The sequence below is a fragment of the Hibiscus syriacus genome, unplaced genomic scaffold (assembly GCF_006381635.1).
Source record: "Hibiscus syriacus cultivar Baekdansim isolate YM2019G1 unplaced genomic scaffold, ASM638163v2 tig00110318_pilon, whole genome shotgun sequence".
NCBI classification, from domain to species: Eukaryota; Viridiplantae; Streptophyta; class Magnoliopsida; order Malvales; family Malvaceae; genus Hibiscus; species Hibiscus syriacus.
In genome coordinates, this window is record NW_024062677.1 from 656,254 (window position 1) to 681,400 (window position 25,147).

The following is a 25,147-nucleotide window of genomic DNA, read 5'->3' on the forward strand; positions in this document are numbered from 1 at the left end:
TATTAAGCCAATTGATTAGGTATATGTATGCATAAGCTGCTAAGATCACAATTAAGAGAAACGTTAGCCATTAGTTCCGTAATCAATATTCATAAATAATGTGATATGGCAAAATTGGTCATATTGCTAATAATGATGTAAATGATGCAATAATAAATAAATCACACCAAACATATAAGTTCAAACCATCCATAAATCCAAACAAATTCACAATCCTCAAATTCAAACATCCCAAAATATTCAAAATGTTAAAACAATAAGTTTGGAAAATAAAGTAAAACATTTAATCATATATCTGGATCAGGAGGAGGAAAACGAGCTCGCATAGCGGCCATTTCGTTAGTGAGGTCATTAATACGTGCGTTGGTTGCTTCATTATTTGCACGCATTTCCCGAAGAATTTCTAATTATTGAGCTCCCATTGTGGATAAATGGGACTCTATAGAATTAAAGCGCGAATCCATGGTCGCATATCGGTAATCAAATGTCTCCATAAAAGATTGAAAATATGAAGGCATTTGAGTCGATTGTTGTGCTTGCTCTTCAGGCTGCTCCTCGGCCTGCTCAGGTTCATCTTCAGCTTCATTGATGTCTCGCATTAGTTGCTCAAGCTCGAGATCTTCGTCAGCTTCGGGTGGAGCTTGTGAAGAACTAGCTCCCGGAGTAGTTGCAGAAGATCGAACCCATTCCCCAGTTTCCTTATCCTTAATCCATCCCGCTCTCGTTAAGGAAAGAAGGTTAATTTGTTTCTTAAGAGGAAAAACGACATCTAGACCGACTCTAAGCCCAGCTTTGGAAAACAGATTACTCAAAATACAACCGTAAACAAGAGATGAACAAAGTTTTTTATTAGGAACAAGATTTACGGTTTCAACAATTTCAGCAAAAATAATCTGAGGTAGGTTGATTTTAATATTGTTTTCGAAACAATGTAACCACCAAAGATCTAAGGCTCTAAGAGTAGAATAACGACCTCCAGATGGTCGAAACCACCACGAAATCATTAAATGAAGAAAACGTTCATGAAGGTCTAGGACACTTGCACTATCCCTTCTTTTATAACGAGATCCTAAAACCTGTTTTTCATTTGAAATCCCTTCATTATCTAATCCAAATGTATTGGCTATGTAAGACGAGTCAATATATAAGAATTGTCCTAGAATGTAGGAACGAATTCCTATGGTTTCGGTTTCAGTTTGGTCTTTAACACAAAACGGCATTAGAATAGAAAATACGAACAAGTTGATGGTAAACGATGGGTTCAAGGTCAAAGAGTTTATCAAATTTCCACTCTTGTAAAAGAGGAAGATATTTAAAATTGATAGCTAACATAGCTTGACGAGAAGGAATACGTTCTTCCCGGATTTTGTAAGAGTCGAAATATTGATAATACCAAAAACGATGATTTCTAGGACCAGGATGATTGAAACACGAATTTTGGATAGTCAAATTAGGATCAATAGGATTAGGATTAGAAATTGGAATAGGTGGAGGATTTGGAGGTGGATTGGTTGTCGATGTGAACGACTAGATGAAGACCTAGCACGTTTAGGATTAGACATGGTGAAGGAAATCGGAATAGATTGGATAACCTGCAATTTTAAAAACAAATGTATGCAATTCAATTAATCCCAAAACTCAATTGAGTCCTCAATATTTCAAGGTTCTCTAAATCAATCCTAATGGGCAAAGTTTTTGAAAAACTTTTAAAAAAATATGGTTTTGAGAAACAATATATATATAGTTTTCATAACAATAACATAATTTAATCAAAACACAATGATTTGAAAAACAATAATATATTTTTTTTTAATTTCGAAAATTTAAAATTTTTTTGTGTTTTTGATGAAATTAGTTGTAACATCTAGTTTCTAATCACTAAACAATCAATGCCCGATCAATATTTCAACCTAGAACTAATTAAAACTAATCCTATGTTCAAAATCAATGAAATAGAGAGTTTAGAAAAATTTACCTTGAAAGATGAAGATTGAGGGGATTTAGATGTTGTTTGCACGATTTTAATGATGATTGCAAGTTTAGGAGATGATATTTGAAGTGATTTCTGATTAAAATCAATGATTTGAGGCAAGAATGGAGATTTGAGTGTTTGAGGGAGAGAAACGGCGGAATAGGTTTTGGGATTTTGGGGTTTTGGGTGTTCTTGCCCGATTTTAACAGAACCCCAGGGGGGTATCGATTCCCCTGTGGGGGGAATCGGTTCCCCTGTGGGGGGAATCGGTTCCCCTTCAAAGGGGGAATCGGTTCCCTCATGGGGGGATCGATTCCCTCTGCACCAAAATGCTAAAATCTGACTTTTAAGCACATAAAATGCTAAATTAATCTTCTCTAGTGGTATAGGCAACTCATATATTGAAAAATAATTATGTTCAAACAATTAAATTAATCTTTAAACATTATTTGAACATAAAATTAATTTTCACTAAGAATCATAAACTCCCCCTAACTAATAGCAAGAATGCAATCAAAAATTATTATTATAAGCATTTTTCAGTATTTATTAAAAGTGCTAAATTATTTTAAACACTAAGTGAAGATAGGTTAGTTAAACTTAATTCTCTTCTAAGTGTCCAAAACCTTTCCTTGTCTAAGGGTTTTGTAAAGATATCCGCTAATTGATGCCAAGTATCAACATATTCTAGAACTACATCTTCCTTAGTGACATGGTCTCTAATGAAGTGATGTCTTATTTCAATGTGCTTAGTTCTAGAGTGTTGGATGGGATTTTTAGTGAGACAAATAACACTAGTATTGTCACACTTGATAGGAATGGTACCTACTTCAATTCCATAATCAAAAAGTTGTTGTTTCATCCATAAAACTTGTGCACAACAACTACCGGCTGAAATGTATTCCACTTCAGTGGTAGATAATGCAACACAATTTTGTTTCTTTGAAAACCAAGAAATCAACATATTTCCAAGGAATTGGCAAGTACTGGAGGTGCTTTTCCTATCTAATTTGCATCCTCCATAATCCGCATCAGAAAAGGCATGCAAGCTAAAGCTAGAGTCTCTAGGATACCAAAGTCCTAAACTAGGAGTGTCCTTAAGGTATCTAAAGATTCTCTTAACAGCTAGTAAATGTGATTCTTTAGGACATGATTGAAACCTAGCACACAAACAAACACTAAACATAATATCCGGTCTACTTGCGGTTAGATAAAGCAAAGAGCCAATCATTGACCTATATAATTTAACATCTACACATTTACCTCCTTCATCTAAGTCAAGCTTTGTTGAAGAGCTCATTGGAGTGTTATGAGGTTTCCCATTTTCCAGTCCAAACTTCTTGAGCATATCTTTGACGTACTTAGCTTTATTAATGAAGATACCATCTTTTCTTTGCTTGATTTGGAGTCCCAAGAAAAATGAGAGCTCCCCCATCATGCTCATCTCAAACTCACTTTGCATTAGCTTAGAAAATTCTTGGCAAAGAACATCATTAGTAGAACCAAATATTATATCATCAACATAAATTTGAACTACTAATAAATCTTTACCTTTTCTCTTTAAAAACGATGTAGTGTCAACCTTTCCTTTTAAAAAACCTTTTTCAATTAAAAAATTTGACAATCTTTCATACCAAGCTCTAGGAGCTTGTTTTAAACCATAAAGAGCTTTTGTCAATTTTAAAACATGATCCAGAAAATTTGAATCTTCAAAACCTGGAGGTTGTTCCACGTACACTTCTTCTTTTATAAAACCATTTAAGAATGCACTTTTAACATCCATTTGATATAATTTAAATTCATTGAAACATGCAAATGCTAATAACATTCTAATTGCTTCCATCCTAGCTACGGGAGCGTATGTTTCATCATAGTCTATGCCCTCTTCTTGAGTATAGCCTTGAGCAACAAGTCTAGCCTTGTTCCTCACTATATTACCACTTTCATCAAGTTTATTTCTAAAAACCCATCTAGTACCTACAATAGATTTATTACTAGGCCTTTCAACTAATGTCCATACTTTACTTCTCTCAAATTGATTTAATTCTTCTTGCATAGCCATAATCCAATGTTCATCTTTTAATGCTTCTTTGATGTTGTTAGGCTCTATGCATGAAATAAATGCAACATAATTACAGATATTTCTAAGAGAAGATCGAGTAGTTACCCCTTTTGATGGATCACCTATAATTTCACCATCCTTAACATAGTTGTACTCTCTTGGAAAAGATACTTCCTTTTCTTCACTGATTGGATTCTCGAGGGGATCATGAGTTTCCTCATCTTTTGTTTCTTCCTTTGATGATGATTCTCCAACGTCATGTCTAACGTCATTTGCTTGTATAATACCTACATCATCATTAACAGAAGAATCCTTCCTCGGAAGGGGATTATCATCGAAAACAACATGTATAGACTCTTCTACAACTAAAGTTCTTTTATTAAATACACGATAAGCTTTAGAATTTAAGGAATAACCCAGAAAAATTCCTTCATCACTTTTAGCATCAAATTTGCCAAGGTTTCCTTTACCGTTGTTTAAAACAAAACATTTACATCTAAAAGGATGAAAATAGCTAATGCTAGGCTTTTTATTTTTGAGAATTTCATATGGAGTTTTCTTTAATATTGGCCTAATCATTACTCAATTTATAACATAACAAGCGGTATTTGTGGCTTCTGCCCAAAAAATATTTTGGCAAATTATTTTCACAAAGCATGGTTCTAGCCATTTCTTCTAAAGTTCGATTTTTCCTCTCAACAACTCCATTTTGTTGAGGGGTTCTAGGTGCTGAAAAATTATGGCTAATACCATTAGAATTACAAAACTCAATAAATCCAAGATTTTCAAATTCAGTTCCATGATCACTTCTAACACTAGTGATAGAGTAACCTTTTTCATTTTGGATTATTTTTTGAAAATGTGATGAAATTTTCTAATGCTTCATCTTTAGTACTTAAGAATAGAACCCAAGTGTATCTAGAATAGTCATCTACCAAGACAAATGCATATTGTTTTCCTCCCAAGCTAGTAGTTCTAGTTGGCCCAAAAAGATCTAAATGGATCAATTGTAATACTCTACTAGTTGATACATCATTAATAGATTTAAAATAAACTCGTTTTTGTTTTCCTTTAGCACAAGCATCACAGATTTTATCATTATCAAATTTAAGCTTAGGCAACCCTCTTACTAAGTCTCCTTGAATTAACCGTTGCAAAACACTCATACTAGCATGACCTAGTCTCCTATGCCATAACCAACTATCATGCTCATCCTTAGCAACTAGGCATAAATTAGTCATATCAATAGAATCTAAATGCACCATGTAAATGTTTCCTATTCTATGACCAACAAGCATAATCCGATTAGATGCAATGTCAATGACTTTACAACCATTAATTTCAAATAAGACATTGAATCCTTTATCGCATAATTGACTAATACTCAATAGATTATGCTTTAATCCATTCACATATAAAACATTCTTAATTTGTATGGAAGAGGTATTACCTATTGTACCAATACCTTCAATGTGACCTTTTGAATTGTCTCCAAAAGTCAATTCTCCTCCATTTTTGGCATTAAGCTCAATGAACCGACTTTTGTCTCCGGTCATATGTCTTGAGCATCCACTATCAAGGTACCATGAATTTGAATTTGTTTCCCGTGCCTTGTAGCAATGCTCCTTTCCCTACAAACATAGATTAATTTTTGATTTTTGGTACCCAAATTCTTTTGGGTCCATATTCATTAGTTTCCAAAATCCTAGTCCCCTTAGGTATCCATTTGTGTAGGATATTTTTATCTTTAGTAGTAATGAGTTCTTTAGGAACCCACATACTTCTAATGATTTTTCTATTAGAGGTTCTTTGGGGACCTCTATGATTGTAGTTTCTAAAACTTTTTCTAACAAAGTTGGATTTTGAATTTCCACCTTTTTCAAAATGTTTTGTTCCAACTTTATCAAAAGAAGTTTTAAGATCATCAATTTTCTTTTGATGATCATCATTGATCTTTGAAAGTAAATTTTGCAAATCTAAATTTTTCTTTTCAAACTCTTCTAGTTTGATTTGCAAATCTTTGATTTTACTTTCAAGATCGTTGTTGGTTGTGGATATGAGTTTGTTTTCATTTTTCAATTTTGAAACATCATTTTTATATTTTAAAAACAATCATCCCCGAATAACTCATCATAAGATAAATCATCAAAATCGGATGAGTTAGAGGTTACCTTAGAATCTTCCCCGAATACCATCAAGCACAAGTTTGCTACTTCTTGTTCCTCTTCATCGAAACTTTCTTCATCGCTCCATGTAGCCACATGAGCCTTGTGCTTATTCTTTGATTGACCATTTTTCTTCAATTGTGGGCAATCATATTTAACATGCCCCGACTTTTTGCATTTATAGCAAATGATTGGGTCCTTATCTTTTGGTTCATTTTTGAGGCCTTCGTTTCGTTTGAATTTTCTTCCTTGGTAAGGTCTCATCATTTTTCTGAACCGTTTGGCAAACAATGCCATTTCCTCGTCATCATCATCATTATTAGAATCACTCTCATCTTTTGTGGATTTGAGAGCAACTCCAATATTTTTCTTCTTCTCCTTTTCCTTTGGTGTCTCTTCAACTTTATCAAGGTCCACCTCATCTTCAAGCATCATCTCATGAGTGAGGAGTGAACCGATAAGTTCTTCAAGAGTTAAGGACAATAGGTCCTTAGACTCGATGATTGCCGTCTTCTTTGATTGCCATGATTTTGGGAGGGAGTATACTAACTTCCTCACAAGCTTTTCATTTGAGATGATCTCTCCATATGATTTGAGACCATTGACAATCGTTGAAAATCTATCCGTCATAGCTTTGATGTCTTCATTTGGTTTCATCCTGAATTTTTCATAGCTATGCGTTAGAATACTAATTTTTGATTTCTTTACCTCATCTGTATCTTCATGTGTGACTTGAAGCTTGTCCCATATTTCTTTGGCGGTTGTACACGATGAAACTCTTCCGTATTCATCTGGTCCAAGAGCACAAAAAATAATATGGATGGCTTTGGAGTTGAGCTGGAACATTCTTGTCTCTCCTTCACTCCACAACCTTGGATGAGTGAGAGGTTTGATGTATCATTCTTCTACAGCATTTCATGCTCCCATGTCACTTGCTTGAATGAAGTACATCATTCTATTCTTCCAATAGGCATAGTTAGCTCCATTGAAGAAAGGAGGCTTGTTGACGGGCATCGAATCGAGACCGGAGTCGAAGTTTGAAGCGGAGGCCATTGATGACTTTAATAATCGATATAACTCTTCCCGAATCGACTCAAGAGGCGATTAAACCTTCAAATAAGTTAGGCTCTGATACCAATTATTGAGTTAATCGATCGACGGAATCGGCCAAGAGGGGGTGAATTGGCAATTAAAAATTCCGTGGAAGCTTTTGCAGAAAAATTGAAAGTAATTGCACAGCGATTTACAGTGGTTCGACTTTCTCAACAAAGTCTACGTCCACTACCTTAGCTATCGACACTAAGGATTTTCCAACAAATTCACTAATTTGTTCTTTCTTTTAAGGCCAAAGAGATAACCTTACAAAATCCCTCAAGAGTATACCCCAACTCTTGAGAACACTCTTTTTCCCAAAGAGAATATTACAAATTTACAAACTTACAAGAAAACCTCACAAGGTAAGATGTTTTCACAATTCTAGAACAAGAAAAGAACACTCAAAGATAATTACAAATGAGCACAAATGGTGTTCTTGAAAGCAAAATGAATATTAAAAGGAAAATTGGCTTGATTTGCACAAACTTGATGTTTGATGCTTTCTCTCTTGTTTCTCTATGATTTCTTGTTGATCAAGGGCTTCAGAACTTGTTTAAATACACCTTGAATCTCTTCTGAACGTTAGGGATGATTAGTGAAGATCATATAGCCGTTTTAGTGTGAAAACAATTAATAAAACAATTTGGAGCGTGGGGGGAATCGGTACCCCCTATGGGGAATCGGTTCCCTAAGTGTAAAATTCAAATATTTCGACCGTTGAACAGGGGGAATCGGTACCCCCTATGGGGGAATCGGTTCCCTCCGAGCATTCTGGAAATCTCGGAGCCAAACCATTCAGGGGGAATCGGTACCCCCTTGGGGGGGAATCGGTTCCCTCTGAGCAATCTGGAATTTTTGGCTTTGAAATGGTTCGAAATACTTTGAAAGATTATTTTGAAATTGTTTTAAGATTAAAACTTAATTTTACACTTAAGTAAGGATTAAAAATGATTTTTGAAATATTTTGAGTAATGTTTTGATATTCGAATAATTATATCGAATATACTTAGAAAATCATTTTGGAAAATCTTAAAATTCATTTAACTTAATTTGTTATATCGAAATATCAAAATGTTTTCAACAATTGGCTCTGAATGTGACATGCTGTTTGATAATGGTTATGAATGTACAATCTGAATTATGAATATTTTCATTTTTACCTTCATATTGATTTATTATATTATAAGATATGATTGTTTAATAAGACAACATGTGAAAAAATAGGTATTATGGTAAAATACTGAGTGCTTAATGATTCAGAATGTACTTTAATGTTGAATCATTCAGCAGTGTTTTGTTATTTCATTCAACATAGTCTTCAATCAGAGGTGAGAATCAAACACGCTGAATGTTAAACGGTTCAGCATTCAGCGATGAATGGTTCCATTCAGCAGTAAACAAACGGCCCCTAAGTGTTAAATTTTATCATAAAATCATTTGAAAATCAAAACTCTCCCTCAAAAAGTGCATTCCAAATAAAAAATTGACTTTAAAAGCTTGACATTTAAACAAAATTAAATTTCAACAAAGAATAACAAACATGTTAGTAGCACATGAAATTCAATATATCTAAGTCTAAAATACTTTAAGTAATACCAATTATTGAAATTTAAGTATATGTGCAAAAAGCTTTAAAAATGTTATGCATTTGAAGAATTTGATATCAATTGTTAGAGAGATATCTTTTGCATTTAAAACGCATGCATAAACATTTAAATTTAGGTAAAAAATTTAAAATTTGTAAAATCAAAGCATTTGAAAAGTTGATATCAATTATTAGAGATATATCATTGCATTGAAAATCAAATTTGACCAAAATTCATTATGATGAACTAAAAATTATGAAAAAAATCATTAAAACTTTAGAATGTTCATAATAAAGCATTTTTCAACGTACATGAGATTAAAAACAATGCATAATCATTTAAAATTAAAACTCATGCATGCATAAACTAAATGAGCAACCAAATAACCAAAATAAAAGCATTAAGCTTAGAGGTTATTGATTCATTTTTCAAGTGTGACTAGAGCATTTGAGTATCATCACTTTCATCACCATTGTTCCCACACACCTACAAGAGACATTTATTTGGATTTTTGTATCCAAATTTCTTTGGATCCTAGGACGTTAGTTTCAATGCCCCTTGTTCCCTTGAGAACCCATACTTATCTAATTTTAAAACATTTTCCTTTCTTCAAATGATAAGTATGTTCCAAATGACCATGAAAATGACAATGTGAGCATTTATCCATTTTTAAACATAATGAGTTGTTTTTAGAAATTAATTCATTTTCTTTTGTTAAGCTCTCAAGCTTAACTTTCAAATCAAAAATTTCTTTTTCTAAATCATTGATTTTGACTTTTGAAAGCTCTAAATCATTTTTTAAAATTTCATTTTGATTTTCAAAATCAACTTTTTCTTTCAAAACTAAATCATTTTCAGCTTTAAGTTTTGAAATTAATTTCTTATATTTGGAATTCACTGTCTCAAATTCCAAATACAACTCATTATAAGCATATTGTAACTCATCAAAAGAATGTGAATTTAATTTATTTGAGTTAAAAGATACCATTGAATATTCTTCGATGGCCATGAAGCATAGGTTGGCTGCTTCATCTTCATCATTGGAGTCATCTTCATCACTCCAAGCTGCCACAAATGCATTTTTCTTGGATGTTCATTTCTTCTTTAGGAGGGAATATTCATACTTGACATGGCCCATTCTTTAACAATTAAAGCACACCGGGGGACTCTTGTTCTTGGTCGATTCATGCTTCACTTCCTTGGAAGACATGAATCTCTCGAACTTTTTGAAGAGCTTGGCCATCTCTTCTTCTTCATCATCGTCTTCATTCATCTCTTCATTTGAATCTTGATAGCTCTCATTGGTGGACTTGAAGGCAATGCCTATTTTCTTCTTCTTTTCTTCATTCTTCTTGTCATTCTTTTCTTCATCATCTTCCTCTTCCTTCACCATCAACTCATGAGTAAGAAGAGAACCAATAAGCTCATCGAGAGTAAGAGAATGTAGGTTTATAACTTCGATAATTGTTGTCTTCTTTGATTGCCAAGACTTTGAAAGAGAGTAGATCATCTTCCTCATAAGCTTCTTATTAAGGATTACTTCTCCAAATCCCTTTAGATCGTTGACAATCACAAAAAATATATATGTCATAGCTTTGATGTCTTCATCGGGTTTCATCTTAAAATTCTCGTAGCTATGGTTGAGAAGGCTTATCTTGGTTTCCCTCATTTCATCGGTTCCTTCATGAGTGACTTGGAGCTTATCCAATATCTCCTTGCCATTGGAACAAGAGGAGACTCTTACATTTTCATCTGGGCCTAATGCACAAAAAAGAATGTGCATAGCCATAGCATTGAGCTAGAACTTTTTCTTTTCTATATCACTTCAATCGTCCATCTCACCGGGTGGAGTGGAGTAACCCTTCATGATTGAGTTCTAAGCTCCTAGATCATTGGCTTGAATGAAGAGTATCATCCTATTCTTCCAATAGGCATAATTTGCTCCATTGAAGTAGGGTGGCTTGTTGATCGGTTGAGAATCTTTCATGTAATAAGCACCAGAAGTTGAAGCCTCTCTTTGTCAGTTACGTCGAGAATCGGTAGAGATTCTTCGAAGGTTGTCTCAAGGATGTGGAGTCTTCTAACGAGTCAAACTCTGATACCAATTGTTGGGATTTGCGAAAGCACGAATTGAAAACCGAAAAGTTACAAGGGGTGAATTGGTAATAATTTGACCAGGGAGTAAGGAGAGTAAAAGATAGAGAAATTTGACATAAGGATTTATAGTGGTTCGACTTATCAACCAAGTCTACCTCCACTATCTTAGCTCATCACTAAGGATTTTCTAATAAATTCACTAATTTGTTTTTTCTTTTTAAATGATCAAGTGATAACTATTACACTCCTTAGTTTTTCACTTGACTAAACTAGAACCAAACCCCTTTTTACAAAAGAAAATATATTGTAAACAAGAAAACGCTTACAAGGTAGGTGTTTACAAATTAAAGCTTACTAAAACACTAATATTTACAAGAGAAATAAAATTAAATTGGAAAACTCTTCTCTTGTGTTTGAATGCTTGAATGGGTGTTCTAACCCTTCTTCAAGTGTTTTGAACTTGTATTTATATGTTGGAATGAAGTTGTGGCCGTTTGTAGTCGTCGGGGATGATTTATAGCCATTTGGGGATGAAATCTCTGCAAAATAAAATGACAGTGCAGAGGGTATCGGTACTCCTAAAGGGAGTATCAGTACTACCTTTGTTATTTTTAAATCAACTAGTCGTTACTAGCTGTTAGGGCCTGATGGTATCGATACTACTATGTAAAGTAATATTGGTATTCCTTTGGGTATCAGTACCATTTTTGGATTTCAAAATTTGAGCAATGTTGATAGTATCGATACTTCTCTTACCTTGGTATCGGTACCATATGAACTTTATCGGTATTGTTCATGAGGTATCGATACTGTAAGAACATTATCGATACTGCTTGTCCAGAAAATTGTTTTGTGCTCAATTTCAAGTTAGATGGACTTTGAATTATTTTTGAAAACTTTGAATAAATTCAATTCAAATCCAAAAAATATTTTACCTTATTTGTTATATCAAAATATAGTTCATCATTAATATATAAAAAATTTGACATTTAAATGAGTATTTGTAAATAAACTTAACATTTAAAAAAAACCTTTGTACCTGTAGAACTAAAAAATAATATATACTATAAGACAAAACAACCTTTTCAAAGAAAGGGCAAAAACACTTATTTTGATTTTTTTCCTTTTTGTCACCAATACCCGAAACTACCCCTGGCCACCGAAAACCCGATTCCATCGAAAGAAATTTTTTGGTTTCATTTTCTGGTTTTCTCATCTCATTTTCTCACACTTTCTCACCACCTAAACAACACCATTCTCGAAAACAGCAATTGACCCAGTTGCAGTATTTTTCATTTACATAATTTCTCTAATCACACGAACTGTCTTCCCGGCTTTGTTCTCCGAATCTCCGCTCACACTCTCTCACCTCAGCCCTACAATTCAAAACCTTCCTTATTCACTCCATTACAACTTCAATTACTGATTCGGAGCTCACTGTTTAGTCCGGAAAACTTCAAATTAGAAGGTTTTGCAGGGCAATTTGGGAGGATTAGAAAATGTCGGGACCACAGAGGGTAAGGTCGGCTAACATTGCGACGAAAATGGAAGCGAGGCGGGAACAAGGTACTGGTAAAACTGGAACCGAAATCGGCCAAAAAAATGGAAAAACCAGTTCAGCAATTGTCTGAGGGAAAAGACGGAGAGAAGGATAAAGAACTGTTAGGTCTACAGAAGGAACCAATGGCGGCTTCTCAACCGTTGACTTTGACTGCATCAATTTTGAGGCAGCAGGAAAGGAAGGTGGGAACTTTTGTCAATGAGTTTGTCGTGTTTGTCGGACGGAGGAGCATCGTCTTCATCGGCAGGGTCGTCTTCCAGTGGGAAGACTGGCAGAGGAGGCCGGCGGGGAGTTGGAGTTGGAGTGAGAAGGAAGCAAAGTGAATCGAAAGGGGAGAGTGAGGTTACGGTGGTGGATTCAGGGGAAGACGGTTGCTTGGTAAAAAAGAAAAGGTGTGGGTGGGTAACACCCAATTCAGGTATGTTTTTAAATACTTTCTGGTGTTCTTTAAGTTGAGATTATTGGTAATGACGGTGTTATTCTTATATCTTTTATGCTTTGGATTTTGGAGTAGATTATATTAAGATAGGTTAATCAAATTCAGACATCTCGACAAATCTGGAGGCAATCTGCTGAAAGAGATATTTTGCCTATGTAGTAACTCCTTTACGTTGGTTTGAGTTCAATATTCACATATAGGAAGGGAGAAACAACATGACGCAAGCTACACTGCCAGTCAAGTCTTCTTTTGAGTTATATTTTGATGCGGTGTTTTTCTATATGCCTATTCACAATCAGTGAATCAGATTACAGTACATCATTAAAAGTTTTAAACTTAAATATAAACAACTTTTTATAAGATGGCATCATCAGGTTTATTGAAGATATATGCATGGTTAGTGCTTAGGTAGTTAGCAAGTAACACAGCTTTTTGTGTCGTTTATAGTAGTTGTTGAAAAGAGATTGCTTGTTGGTTAGTGAACAAGTTTGGTATCGAATCGATGCTGATTTTGGCACTTATTTTAGAGGGTATTCAAATATGAACAAAATTTCTGCCGTTGGAGAAGATTTTTACTCTTGAGTACTTACAAAGCTACATAAGAAAGCTGTTTTCCTTTCTGTTGGGAATGCAAGCAAATTGTACTGGATCGCATTCTATATACTTAAGGCACCTATACAGAAGATTTTATCTTCTAGGAAAGGTGTAGCTTTTTATTCCCTTAGGTTAGAAGTCAATTTGCTCTTGTTCTTAACTCTTAATCTCTTACAGTATCTGCATCAAATGGTAACTGGTGCGCATATGCTGGAAGTAAATGGTTGGTAATATGTGAATAGCTTTCTAATAGATTTATGGTACATTCTTTACAATTAATGAGGGAATAAAGATTTGCTTTAGTCACTTAGTGGCTGCTTGCTTTCCCTATACACTAAGTTCTTTCACATCTTGAAGTTTGTAATTTCAGATTGAAATAATTATGTTAGGAAGGCTATGAATATAATTTATAAAGGAAATGTTATTATTGTTTTTGTAAGCTAATGTAGAGCTGTTAATCAAGAGTCACATAGAATTTCAGATGGATTGAACTTTTTTTTAGAAAAATATACTATTGGGCATTGGGGAGGGGTTGCAGGAGCTAGTATTTGAACCCCAAACCTGCTGTGCTTCCAACAATTAATTGGGTGCATGAACTCTTTGGGCTGTGCCCCAGGTTGAGATGGAATAATATTCTTCTTCTTAAGACTAACTTCACTAGAGATGTTCAGAGGGAAGGGATTATTGGGTTGAAATTAAGTGAAAATTTGAGAAAGATTGATCAAAGTTATCAATTATCTTGGCAATTTCAGATTTATTTTATCTTGAATACAAATTCTATGATTTTTCTTCATAAAGGAAAAGGACCCCAAAGATGGCAGGGCAATCTTGTGTATGGATCCAGTGGATAGGAAGGCTTATCTTCAGATTAAGTGACAAAAAGGGCAAAATGTTAAGCACAATTACCAAGTGTTTCATATGCAAAATATGGTAACTGGGTTTTGAACTCAGTGATAGGGTAAAATAGAGAAAAGAATTTTGGTAGCTAGGCTTAAGGCTGATTTCAATTATGTCGAATTGCACTCGTTTTTACAATTTCCAGCTACTTAATATGTTCTCCCCTTTCATAAGTTTGTTTTGTTGCTCCTAAGTCCTTACTTCGGCTATAGTTCTCTCCTTTGCAGTTCTTAGGCTTTTGGGACTCACTTTCCCCAAGAAAATCCTATACTACTAAGGCTTCTACTGATGTTCATGTTCCATTCACTTTTAGTGTGTTTTTCAAGTCACTTTTACCATCTTATAAACATTTTCAAGTACTAACTGCTTTTTGCACTTTGAAAGATCTTTGTTATGTTGCTTTCCACGATGAAGAATGGGGAGTTCCAATTCATGATGACAAGTATGTAATCTGGTTGCACGTGTCATCTGGCGTTACTTTTCCCCCCAATTCATGCATGAAATTTAGATGTTAACTTGGCCTGTTTATTTTGTAAATGCAGGAAATTGTTTGAATTGCTCAGCTTATCTGGTGCTTTGGCTGAACTGACATGGCCTACCATCCTTAGCAAAAGACACATGTTTAGGTATTGGTGATATTCTATGTTACATTTTTTTTGGTGGGTTTTCATCTGTGACTGAAGCTGATGTTGACTTTATTCGTATGCAGAGAAACCTTTCTGGAGTTTGATCCGAGGGCTGTTTCCAAACTAAGTGAGAAAAAGATAGGCACCCCTGGAAGCCCTGCTACCTCTCTGCTATCAGAACTCAAGATTCGAGCCATCATTGAAAATGCACGCCAAATATGCATGGCAAGGACTTATTTTCATTAGTCATTACTGATTTGTTAATCTCTACTTTCTTATTGCGGAAGTAATATGCAAACTATTAAAGTGTTGTTTGAATCACTGGTGTTTAGCAAAGAAAACCCTGGCTAGCATATATTATGGTGAAAAAAAACCCATCAATTATAAATAGCTCCGACTCATTTACAACGCAAAAAGTTTAAAGTGATTCACAGCTGATTTCTGTTATATGCAGGTAACAGATGAGTTTGGGTCATTTGACAAGTACATTTGGAGCTTCGTGAACCACAAGCCAATAGTTGGTCAATTCCGGTACCCTCGCCAGGTTCCAGTCAAGAGTTCAAAAGCAGAGGCGATAAGCAAAGACCTTATCAGAAGAGGATTCCGAAGCGTGGGGCCGACAGTTGTATATTCATTCATGCAAGTGGCTGGATTGACTAATGACCATCTTATGAGTTGCTTTCGGTTTCAGGAATGCATAACAGGGGTGGAATCAAGGGGGGAAGTCAATAACGATGAAGAAGCAAATGACGAAACTAGAAAACTTGAGGAGACAAGTGCCCTGGACATATGATTTGGGTTTTGGTTGAGAGCTTGTATGTTTTGTTTTGTTACATTGATCGAGTGTTTTCACACCATTTGGAAATATGGTGGATGATGATTGCTGTTGTGTACAAATTGTTTCGTTATGTAGAACCAGGGAGAAAGATGTCGCATTTGTTATAAATGTCTATGTATACGGTGAGGAATGTTTATTTTAAGAAACTTTTTCAATCAAATAGAAAATGCCACAACTTGTTTGAAGAATACTTGTATGAATTGAAATGTCATATCAGGTGAGGCGGCCGAGAATATTTTCAGTTTGAAAATCTTGGCAATGGAATCCAGGGTGGGACAAGGTAAACCAAACGTTTTTTGGAATATGGACTCACAGTTAATACCAATGCTCCTTAATAATTTTATATTTAATAGACTCTTAATTCGTGCTTATTTCGTTTTCATGTTCTTTTTTTTATATTATATTTTCAGTATTTTACTTGACTGGCTAGCTACGGCAATGTTAGTCACCAGCTGGCTTTCATGGCCTTGTCATCGGGCGCAAGACTAAATAATCACGTACGGAATTGGGACGTTTGCATGTGGTGGCGCACACTCTTGGAACGGAGACTTGTAGCCTACTCCTTGCGGTCGTCGATGGCTTTTCTTTATCTTTTTTGTCTTTTTACAACACAACTTTGAATTCCCCTCCTTTTTTTTTTCCTTCTTCATTGCGACTTAACTACTCATTTTACTTGCTTTTTACTGTTTCCGATTTATATTAAACACTTTTATTTTATAAAAAGGATTATAATATCTTTAAAATAATAATATAACTTTTACATATTTATAGGCTTCAATAATCAGGATTTTCTGCGTAGATCAAACCTATGATGTACTAGTAATAGGATAATCTTATTAAAATTTTATCAAATCAAGAGAAAATTTTATAATTTTATGAATGGTTTTAAAGAATAGTGAAGATGAAGAAGCTCGTTATATACACTAAAGCATCATTACTGTGCGAGGCCAAGGATCTTCAGATGAAAAACATACTATTATCTTTCCTTTTTAGAATTCTAATCTTCTCTAACCCTCAAACCCGAAGAGATTATATCTTAACTCCCAAATCCTTAACTAATTAACATTCACACTAGAAATTTGCGTTTCTTAGTGCACTCAAACTTACTATTTTTACAAGTCTACGACAGTATTTACAAGAAGCTGATGTTTATAATCAAATGAAAAGAATATTTACAAGAAGCTCTTGAACAGATTCCATATTCTGTTCCAGTTTCCTTTGGTTTCCCCGATTCTTTTGTAATGCTGTATTTTTACAACATTCTAAGTTGGTAACAATTACTTATAGTTCACAAAATCATGAGTCGGCTGGTATATATTCTCCCAGCTATATATACTATAAAAATCCTAAAAGAGAAATGAAAAGAAAAACTCTAGTTTGATCCTATACTTTGAGATATCCCATCCCTTTTTTTTCTTCAATTGGACTTTGCTGAAAACATTCTTCCGGAAATGGCTGCTGCCAATGCTGCTGTGAAATTGGGATCTTTAGTCAAAGAAGTTGCCATCTGTTCCACCAAATATTGTCTGGCTTGTGGTGAATCCATTTCTGCCTTACTGGAACTGCACTTCCTAGCTTCACCACTACCACTGGGCTTAGATTTTGTGAGCCCTAGACTCATGGTTGGTCCCGATGGGTTCAATGAGGCTGAACCATGGCTTGAACCCAATGTTGGTTCCATTTGAGAAGGGGGTAGATGGTTGTGTTCACCCTCATATGTTGCAATCATAACTGATACATCATCTGCACTTCTTTGAACCTGTAAACATCAACAACAACAACAAAAAATCAAAATTTTATCATTTTCTGCTCCAATTTGTCACCGAGTTTTCATTCTTCAAACTGCAATGTAATGAGAAAATTATGAGAGGCAGGCTTGCCTTCTTTTTAACAGGGCAGCTTGGAGCAAAAGAACACTTGAAGTAAGCTCTCGGGGAAGGATTATCCCTGGTGACTTTCTGCCCATATTTCCTTCATTGGTATCCATCCTTAACAATCTGAATTCGTTTAAATAAAATTGCATAAGAAATTAAGTAAATTTGAACTACTTAGAATCCAGTGGAGTTTACACTATATGTGAAATATCTTACCAGGCCTGTATCAGATGTTTCAGTCCTGACATAAACTCTGGAGACTTTGGCATTTATAATTTCTTCTCTGGGTTTCTTGCATGAATCTTCATCAGTTGAGCTGCTCTCTGAGTTGCCCAAGTTGTAAATATTATCATTGTTGTTGCTGTTTTCAGATTTTCTCTTCTTTGAATGGCTAAGCTCTTTTTCTGGGGTTTTGCTCCTTAAATCCATCACCTGGCTTTTCAGAGCATTGTAGCTCTCACACATTGCTGTTAACGTCTCTGTCAGCTTCTTGTTTTCTTCATTTAGACGGTTCAATTCTTCCACTAAAGAACCAGTCTGCAAAATAAGAACAGCATCACATGTTCCCAGAAAATCAAGTCGAATCTCCAGATTCATTTTTGTTGCTTGAAAATTTTCCATAAAATAATATACATAGAACTTACCTCTTCTTTCACAGAAAGTTTCTTTCCAAACACAATTAAGTTGCCATTTGGTTCCTTCTTCTGAAACATAAGATAACAGATTTTCAGTTTAAGAAACTCAATTAAAACATGAAGAAGAAAAATTCGAACAAATTTTGATGTACCGCAGTTTCAAGTCTTAGGGGCCTAGCTGAAGAAGGATTAAGATCCAATGAAGTACCCACCCAAGAAGAATCCATAGCTTTTTGTCTCAACAAAACTACCTCTTTTCAATCTTTTAACAAAGACCCAGATGGAACTTAGCCACAAAATACCTGGAAATTTCGTCAAAACGACCAAAGAAGAATAAGAAGAAAATAGTATATGCTATTGAAAACCTTGAGCTGAAGTTCTCCCAGTTGGCTCAAACGAATGAAACCCAGAAGCTATACATAAAATTATATTACAACATGAGAAATAAAAGCTGAGGAAACCTGTAGGAAATGAAAGATTAAACAAACAGGCGAGGAGGAAGGTTGCGTGTTATGAATGAAGGAGGGAGGGTTTATTTATATATTTACATAGTGGTCGAAACATGAAGAATGTGCTCATAAGTGGTAACAAAACAAAACTTATTTCCAAAAAGAAAATTAGATTGGATTATTTGTCGGTTAGGTTTGATTTTTGTCGAAGTCAAGCACACCATAATGTAAATGAAACTGGGAGCTCTTCTATTCATTACATACTGTTTCTGGACAAAAAAGAAGTTGGCTGTTGACCAATCTCTCCTGAACAATATCGTCTTTCTCTATTAGCCCTATTTTTCTTATTTTCTTATTGATTAATATTACAAAAATGGTTGAGGTCCTTTATGTTTCCGTAATGAGTAGATGAAACCTCTTAAAACAAACATAATTCTTTAATTTTTACAATTTTAAAAATAATTATAAGTTAATGTTTATTTTTTAATTAATATAATTATAAATTTAACAAGTTAAATAAAAATAACTTGAGATATTGAAGAAATCATTAAACCTAATCCCTCTTTTTTTTAGAGTAATCTTTTGGGGTCAGATTTTATGCTAAGTATTGTTTGAGATATAACTTTAGATGGGGCAATTACACTATAAGTCCAATTGTTTAAGTTGATTCGTAAAATTTTAAAATCAGAAGTCTAACATTTACCTACAAAGTCAATTTATAAAACTTAATCAAAATTCTAATGAACTTAAGTCTGAATTTAACTATCTGAATTCAATCGAACTCTTAGATCTCAATAATCATTTATCTCAAATTTTATGAATCCTTTTACTATCATATCTCTAAATATTTAATCGATTACTATCTCTCTAATTATCGATTCTTTATTATTTTTTTAAATCATCCTAGCCCTCTACGCTGAGGATAGGATTTATAATGGAAAAAAAAAACAAGAACTTACAACGAAAATTTTAAATATTATTGAAAGAAAGTTGAAAAAATGAAACAGAAACTAAAATCTTATATTTGTATTTTTAGTGAATCGTGACAACTAAAAATTTTATTGGAAAACACATACGATAAGTTAAATCTTAACGAGATGAATCGCGTATCTCAAAACAGAAATGATTGATGGGTGATCAACCATGAACATAGGAGGTAAAAATCATTTTTTCCAATAGATTAACTAATATGGACTGGTTTTTATAGGAAAAGGTTGTTAGACTCATATTCAACAGAGAAAGTGCATTTGGAAATATTATATTTTTATTAATTTCTAATGTTGGCAAACAATGATCGATAAACGACGATGTACGGTAGTATAAGCGTCCACTATATACAACTAAAATATATGAATTAAGTCTACAATTTATACATAGTATATCAACTAGTAATAAATTCTGACTTTACAAATTTTATTATTATTATTTAAATAAAGATCGTAAAAGAATATAAAGACAAAAGTAACTAAATTACAACATATAAACTTTTAGAAACTATTGGCTTTGATCATTGCCAAAAAGGATGGGCACTGGTCAATAGATTGGATAAGATATTAAAATACTAATAATCTTTTAAATAATCAATAAAATATAGTAAGCCATTAATAAATATATGCATTTAACTTGATAAATTGCATTTCAATCCCAGGGTTAGTCTCGTTGGTTGAGGACAATCATTCTAATTTTCAAATAAACGGTCTAGATCTGAAGTACGTGTGTTCAAAACTAAAAAAAATTAAGGATATTTTATTATTAAATTACATTTTTTATCTATTCAAAAGTTTTTCAATCGCATGAACCAATCAACATCGGTAGTAAAAGAATTGTTATTATTCATTGAGGTATTGGGTCACAAACTGCTAAAGATGTGAGCATTTAATATCAAATAGTTGAGAGTTATCTTAAAATATATATTATTTTGTACTTACCCTAGATTAATAAATAAAAAATTAATATAAAAAATTATATCAAATTAAACATATTTAAATAATTTGATTTTTTGAATTTAACACACACATATAATATATATATATATAAAACTATTTTTCATTTCCTACTGTTAATTTTAAACATATATTTTCACTCGTCAAACGTTTCTAAATTTGTATAAAATTAAAAAAAATTATATAAGTGAATCTTAGCCCATATATATATATATATATGTGAAGATAGAAAACCGAAATTTTTAGGGTACTAACGATATTTTTATACAATGATTGGAATATAATTCATTTCCTCTTCCCTCAAATTGATGAACATTGAACATTTAAATATGTTAAATTCATATTAGTTTTTAAGCAAATAAAAATCACAAGATTTATTAAAAAATCTAAAATTATAATGACAATTTATAATTATAAGTGTAAAATTAAATACGTAATTAAAACATTTTCTATAATCATGGATATGAAATTAGTCACTTAAGATCTTATAATGATCATACAAGTAAAAAGTTAAAAACAAATCTAAAAAACTTGAATAAAATAAAGATGCGCATAGATTTGACTATATCGACAAACGAACCACAACATGAGATCAAGCTATTGAAAGACCACCGATCATGAATCAGAATCGAACGTCGTGAGAAAATGATCTCCGAAAGTAAACCGCATATCAAATTCATCTGAAGGTCCAAAACATGGTAGATTGGTAGGATAACAATAAACATTATCTTTGATAAGTCGAGACGATATCAAATCTAACCCTGAGAAAATTAAATAATGAGATCAACCAAACAAACAATAAAAAGACTAAAATGTGTCCAAAAGAAAAACAAATATACCATATAAATAATAATAATGAATAGTAACGATCAACAACAGCACTAAAATTAGTGCTACAACCAACCAATCCAGATAAAGAAAGAAGAAGACAAGCCGCGCAAAAATTAAGGAAAAAGAAAAACTAGTTTATCATATGGGCCTTAATATACATAAAAAAATAGAGACAAATGGTGCATAACAATTGAATTATATTGTCCAAAATAATATTATAAACTTGATGAACACGAAATACTTTTTTTTAATACAAAATATTTAATATACTTTTCAAACTTTTTAAAACTGGCCGTGGCCAAAGAACAAACATATACCTTAATTGGTACGGACCTTGGACTCTTCAAAATAAAGGAGCTAAGCAATTGTGTCCGGGTCAAAAAAAATCAACAGTAAACAACGACATTTCAATTGACCTCCAACACTTCTTGAAACCGCCATCGTCATCACTTACATTACCAGAAGCCCAAAATCAAGCCAAAATTAATCTCAAAAAATTTGGGATTTTCACCGAAACTACAAATAACCATTATAAAAAGAGATCGTTCGAACATGAAAGGGAAAAAACATAGAGCAAGCATCCAAACAAGAAAAAAATATAAAAATAGGGAGAAGAGAAAAAGAGACTTAGCACGACCGTTGGAGGCTTCAAACATCGTCGAAGAAGTCGAAACATCGAAGGTAAAAATTTAGATCTACGTCGATCTAAGGGTTTTTAGAAAGAAAGGTCGTCGGCTTCGGCTTTAGGGTGGTAAGAGTTTCGATTTGATGTATTTATATATTTTCCGGCCACTGTGAATAGTGACCGGCGGTAGCGGGGCACGGTGGCCGGCCGTTAGTCGGTTTCCCTCCGGTGGGGAGTTAGAGAGAAGCAAAAAATGAAAAATGAGAGACGAGGGAAGCATTTAGGCATGTTATGGGATATAAATACCCTCCACAAAACTACGTTGTTTTGGAGAAGGACCTCTGCGTAATTTTGAAAATGGGCAAACCTCATCCGCAGTTCCTGTAATTTGTAATTTTTTACATTTTAGTCACTAAATTAAATTTTTAGTATTTTAATTTGGATTTCAAATTTTATTATGTTTATATTTTAGTCCCTAATTTATGTTTTATTCGAATATGGCCTTGGAATTTATACATATTTTATTTTGGTCACTAATATAATTTTCTTTTCTTTTTTTCAGTTTCTTAATTTTGAAATGATTTCATTTTAATTAATGATTTTGTGTGTTTTGTTTAATTATTGTGTGATTTTTAAACACTTTCTTCATTTTTAGAAATAAAATTATTATTGATATAATTTCCTTTTTTTATTTCTTTTAGACATTAATATTTCTTAATTATTGTTTATTTTAATTTTTTCCCTAATTTTATTTATTTCTCTTGTGACATATTTTTATATTATTATTATTATTATCTTAAAAGTTTTTATTTTTAATTTAATCTTCTAAATTTTTTTCTTTTTTTTTAGCATTCAATATTTTATTTTACCATCTAATATTTTGTTTGATTTTTTCAGTAGTAACTTCAATCGATAAAAGGTAAGTAATTCAAATTAAATTTTAAAATTTCAATTTTAATTTTCGCAATTAAGACAACCGATGAATTAAATGGTACCAAAAGGGTAGTTCAAGGGTGCTAATCATTCATTGACTGTAACCGACTCCCGAACCCGTTTTAATCGAGTCTTTGTAAAAACAGACCAATTTTTTTATCTTAAAAATGATTTTTCTTAAAATTATTTTTAAAAGACGTTTTTAGGTAGTCGACCTACCTAACACAAAGGTCGATGACGACTCTTTTTCAATTATATACAACTTAATTTCAAAATCACCAAAATTTTCAAAATTAAAGTCGTGACCGTTTTTAAAATAATATTTTATTGTTCCACCCGTAAAATGGTTGCGACAGCTTGGCAACTCCGTTGGGGACAGGTAAGCGAGACATGCTAGAATTAATTTTCGGTTGTCTTTTTATGTGAAAATAATAAATTTTAATTTAAATTTATTTATTTGATTCCAATTATTTACCTTTGATTATTTTTCAAATAAATAGTTGTACTGACATTTTTTTAATGATTTCAAATTTTTGAAAAGTTTCTATCTCTAGCTCTATACCCGAGCTCCGAACCCTTTTTAAGTGGGGGTGAAAGTGACGTTTTCGTGAGAATTTATTCTCCGCACAAGCCTAGCAAGTAACCTTCAGGATTCATATACCTTATGTCTTCGTGTGAATTTATTCACCGCATAGGTATAAGGGAATGTATCATCTCGAGTTTAACTTAGTCCACATAAGCTTGTAATGTGCTTAGGACTAAGGGTCTGACAAGCCCAAGGTGACACCAGCAAGGAGAACTCGGGTACCCTTTTTTTAGAACCTAAACCGGGAGACTATAGGGAATTAGAGCCCACCCTGAAATCTCATTTCAAACCCTAGGCTGCTTCGATATTATTTCCTGCTATATTTTCTGTTTAAAGCATGTGAACTAGAAATTTATGCGGTTAGGACTGGTTCAAAATTAACATGTAGGATAAAGATCATGTCCAGGTAGGAATAATAAGCATGTGGGGTAGATATCATGTGAGGTAGGACATTTTATTTTCATTATTGTTTTGATTTACCTCCCTGACTCTTTTCATTTTTTTCTTTTATTTTAATTTTTATCATTAAAAAAAGAGGTGTTGATCCACCAAAAACGTGTTCGTTAAACGTAAATAGTATGCATTAATGGACAAAGGGGTTATAATACAAGTGATGAAAAGCTCAGAAGTCCAGCTATGGTCAGAAAAGACTCGGAATGGACTGAATTTCCACTAAGTACGTCAAAAGTCAACTTTTCCAAAACAGGATGGAGAAAGTTACAGGGGCAAGACAAGAAAAATGTTATTGACCTGGGGAGTCCCTTCGAAGACAACGAGAACAAGATGGAAAAATGATAGTTGAAACTAGAGGCCATTGTTGACAAATTTAAGAAGCAAACTTCGGGTAGTTCCTATCGATGGATGGCTCCAATGGCACTTTCGTTAGGAACAGGCTCAACAGAGAGTTAAAGCCGGAGATGCAGTCATTCGAGACTTTTTTGGGGCAAGCAGCTCGTCACTTGCACAGTTTAGCCAAAGAAGTTGGAACTGTTTGATAGGGTATTTAATCGGTGACAGAAAAAAGGAGAAATACGAATCAACCTGTCAGAAGCTGTTCGGGGTCTAGAAGAATATACCTTTAAAATGTTTTTTATCTCTTAAGAAATAACACTTTTATCCCAATAAGGATTATTTATAATAACATACACATTTTTGGATCAATGCCTCGAACATTTCATGCATCATGCATTCCTGCATATTTCACATTATTTTTCTCTTTTTCATGACCTTTACATGTCTCATAAAAAATGGGGATATTTTGATCCTATTCCCATGACCTACAAGGAGCTTTACAAACAACTTGTGACACTCATGTAGTATCACTATACCTTGTGAAACC

General features: G+C 33.4%; 1 protein-coding gene and 1 pseudogene across 1 annotated transcript; one reads left to right on the plus strand and one right to left on the minus strand.

The window, feature by feature from the left end:
* The first annotated feature begins 12,121 nt into the window (after positions 1-12,121).
* Positions 12,122-16,207, plus strand: LOC120117065 (DNA-3-methyladenine glycosylase 1-like). Its single transcript, XM_039137403.1, is given in 6 exon segments — positions 12,122-12,728; positions 12,730-12,956; positions 14,853-14,910; positions 15,011-15,094; positions 15,178-15,319; positions 15,549-16,207. Coding segments are annotated over 6 exon segments (999 nt in total). The 5' UTR covers positions 12,122-12,579; the 3' UTR covers positions 15,888-16,207.
* A 937-nt stretch (positions 16,208-17,144) lies between these two features.
* LOC120117066 lies at positions 17,145-18,856 on the minus strand (annotated as a pseudogene).
* Between the last annotated feature and the right edge of the window lie 6,291 nt (positions 18,857-25,147).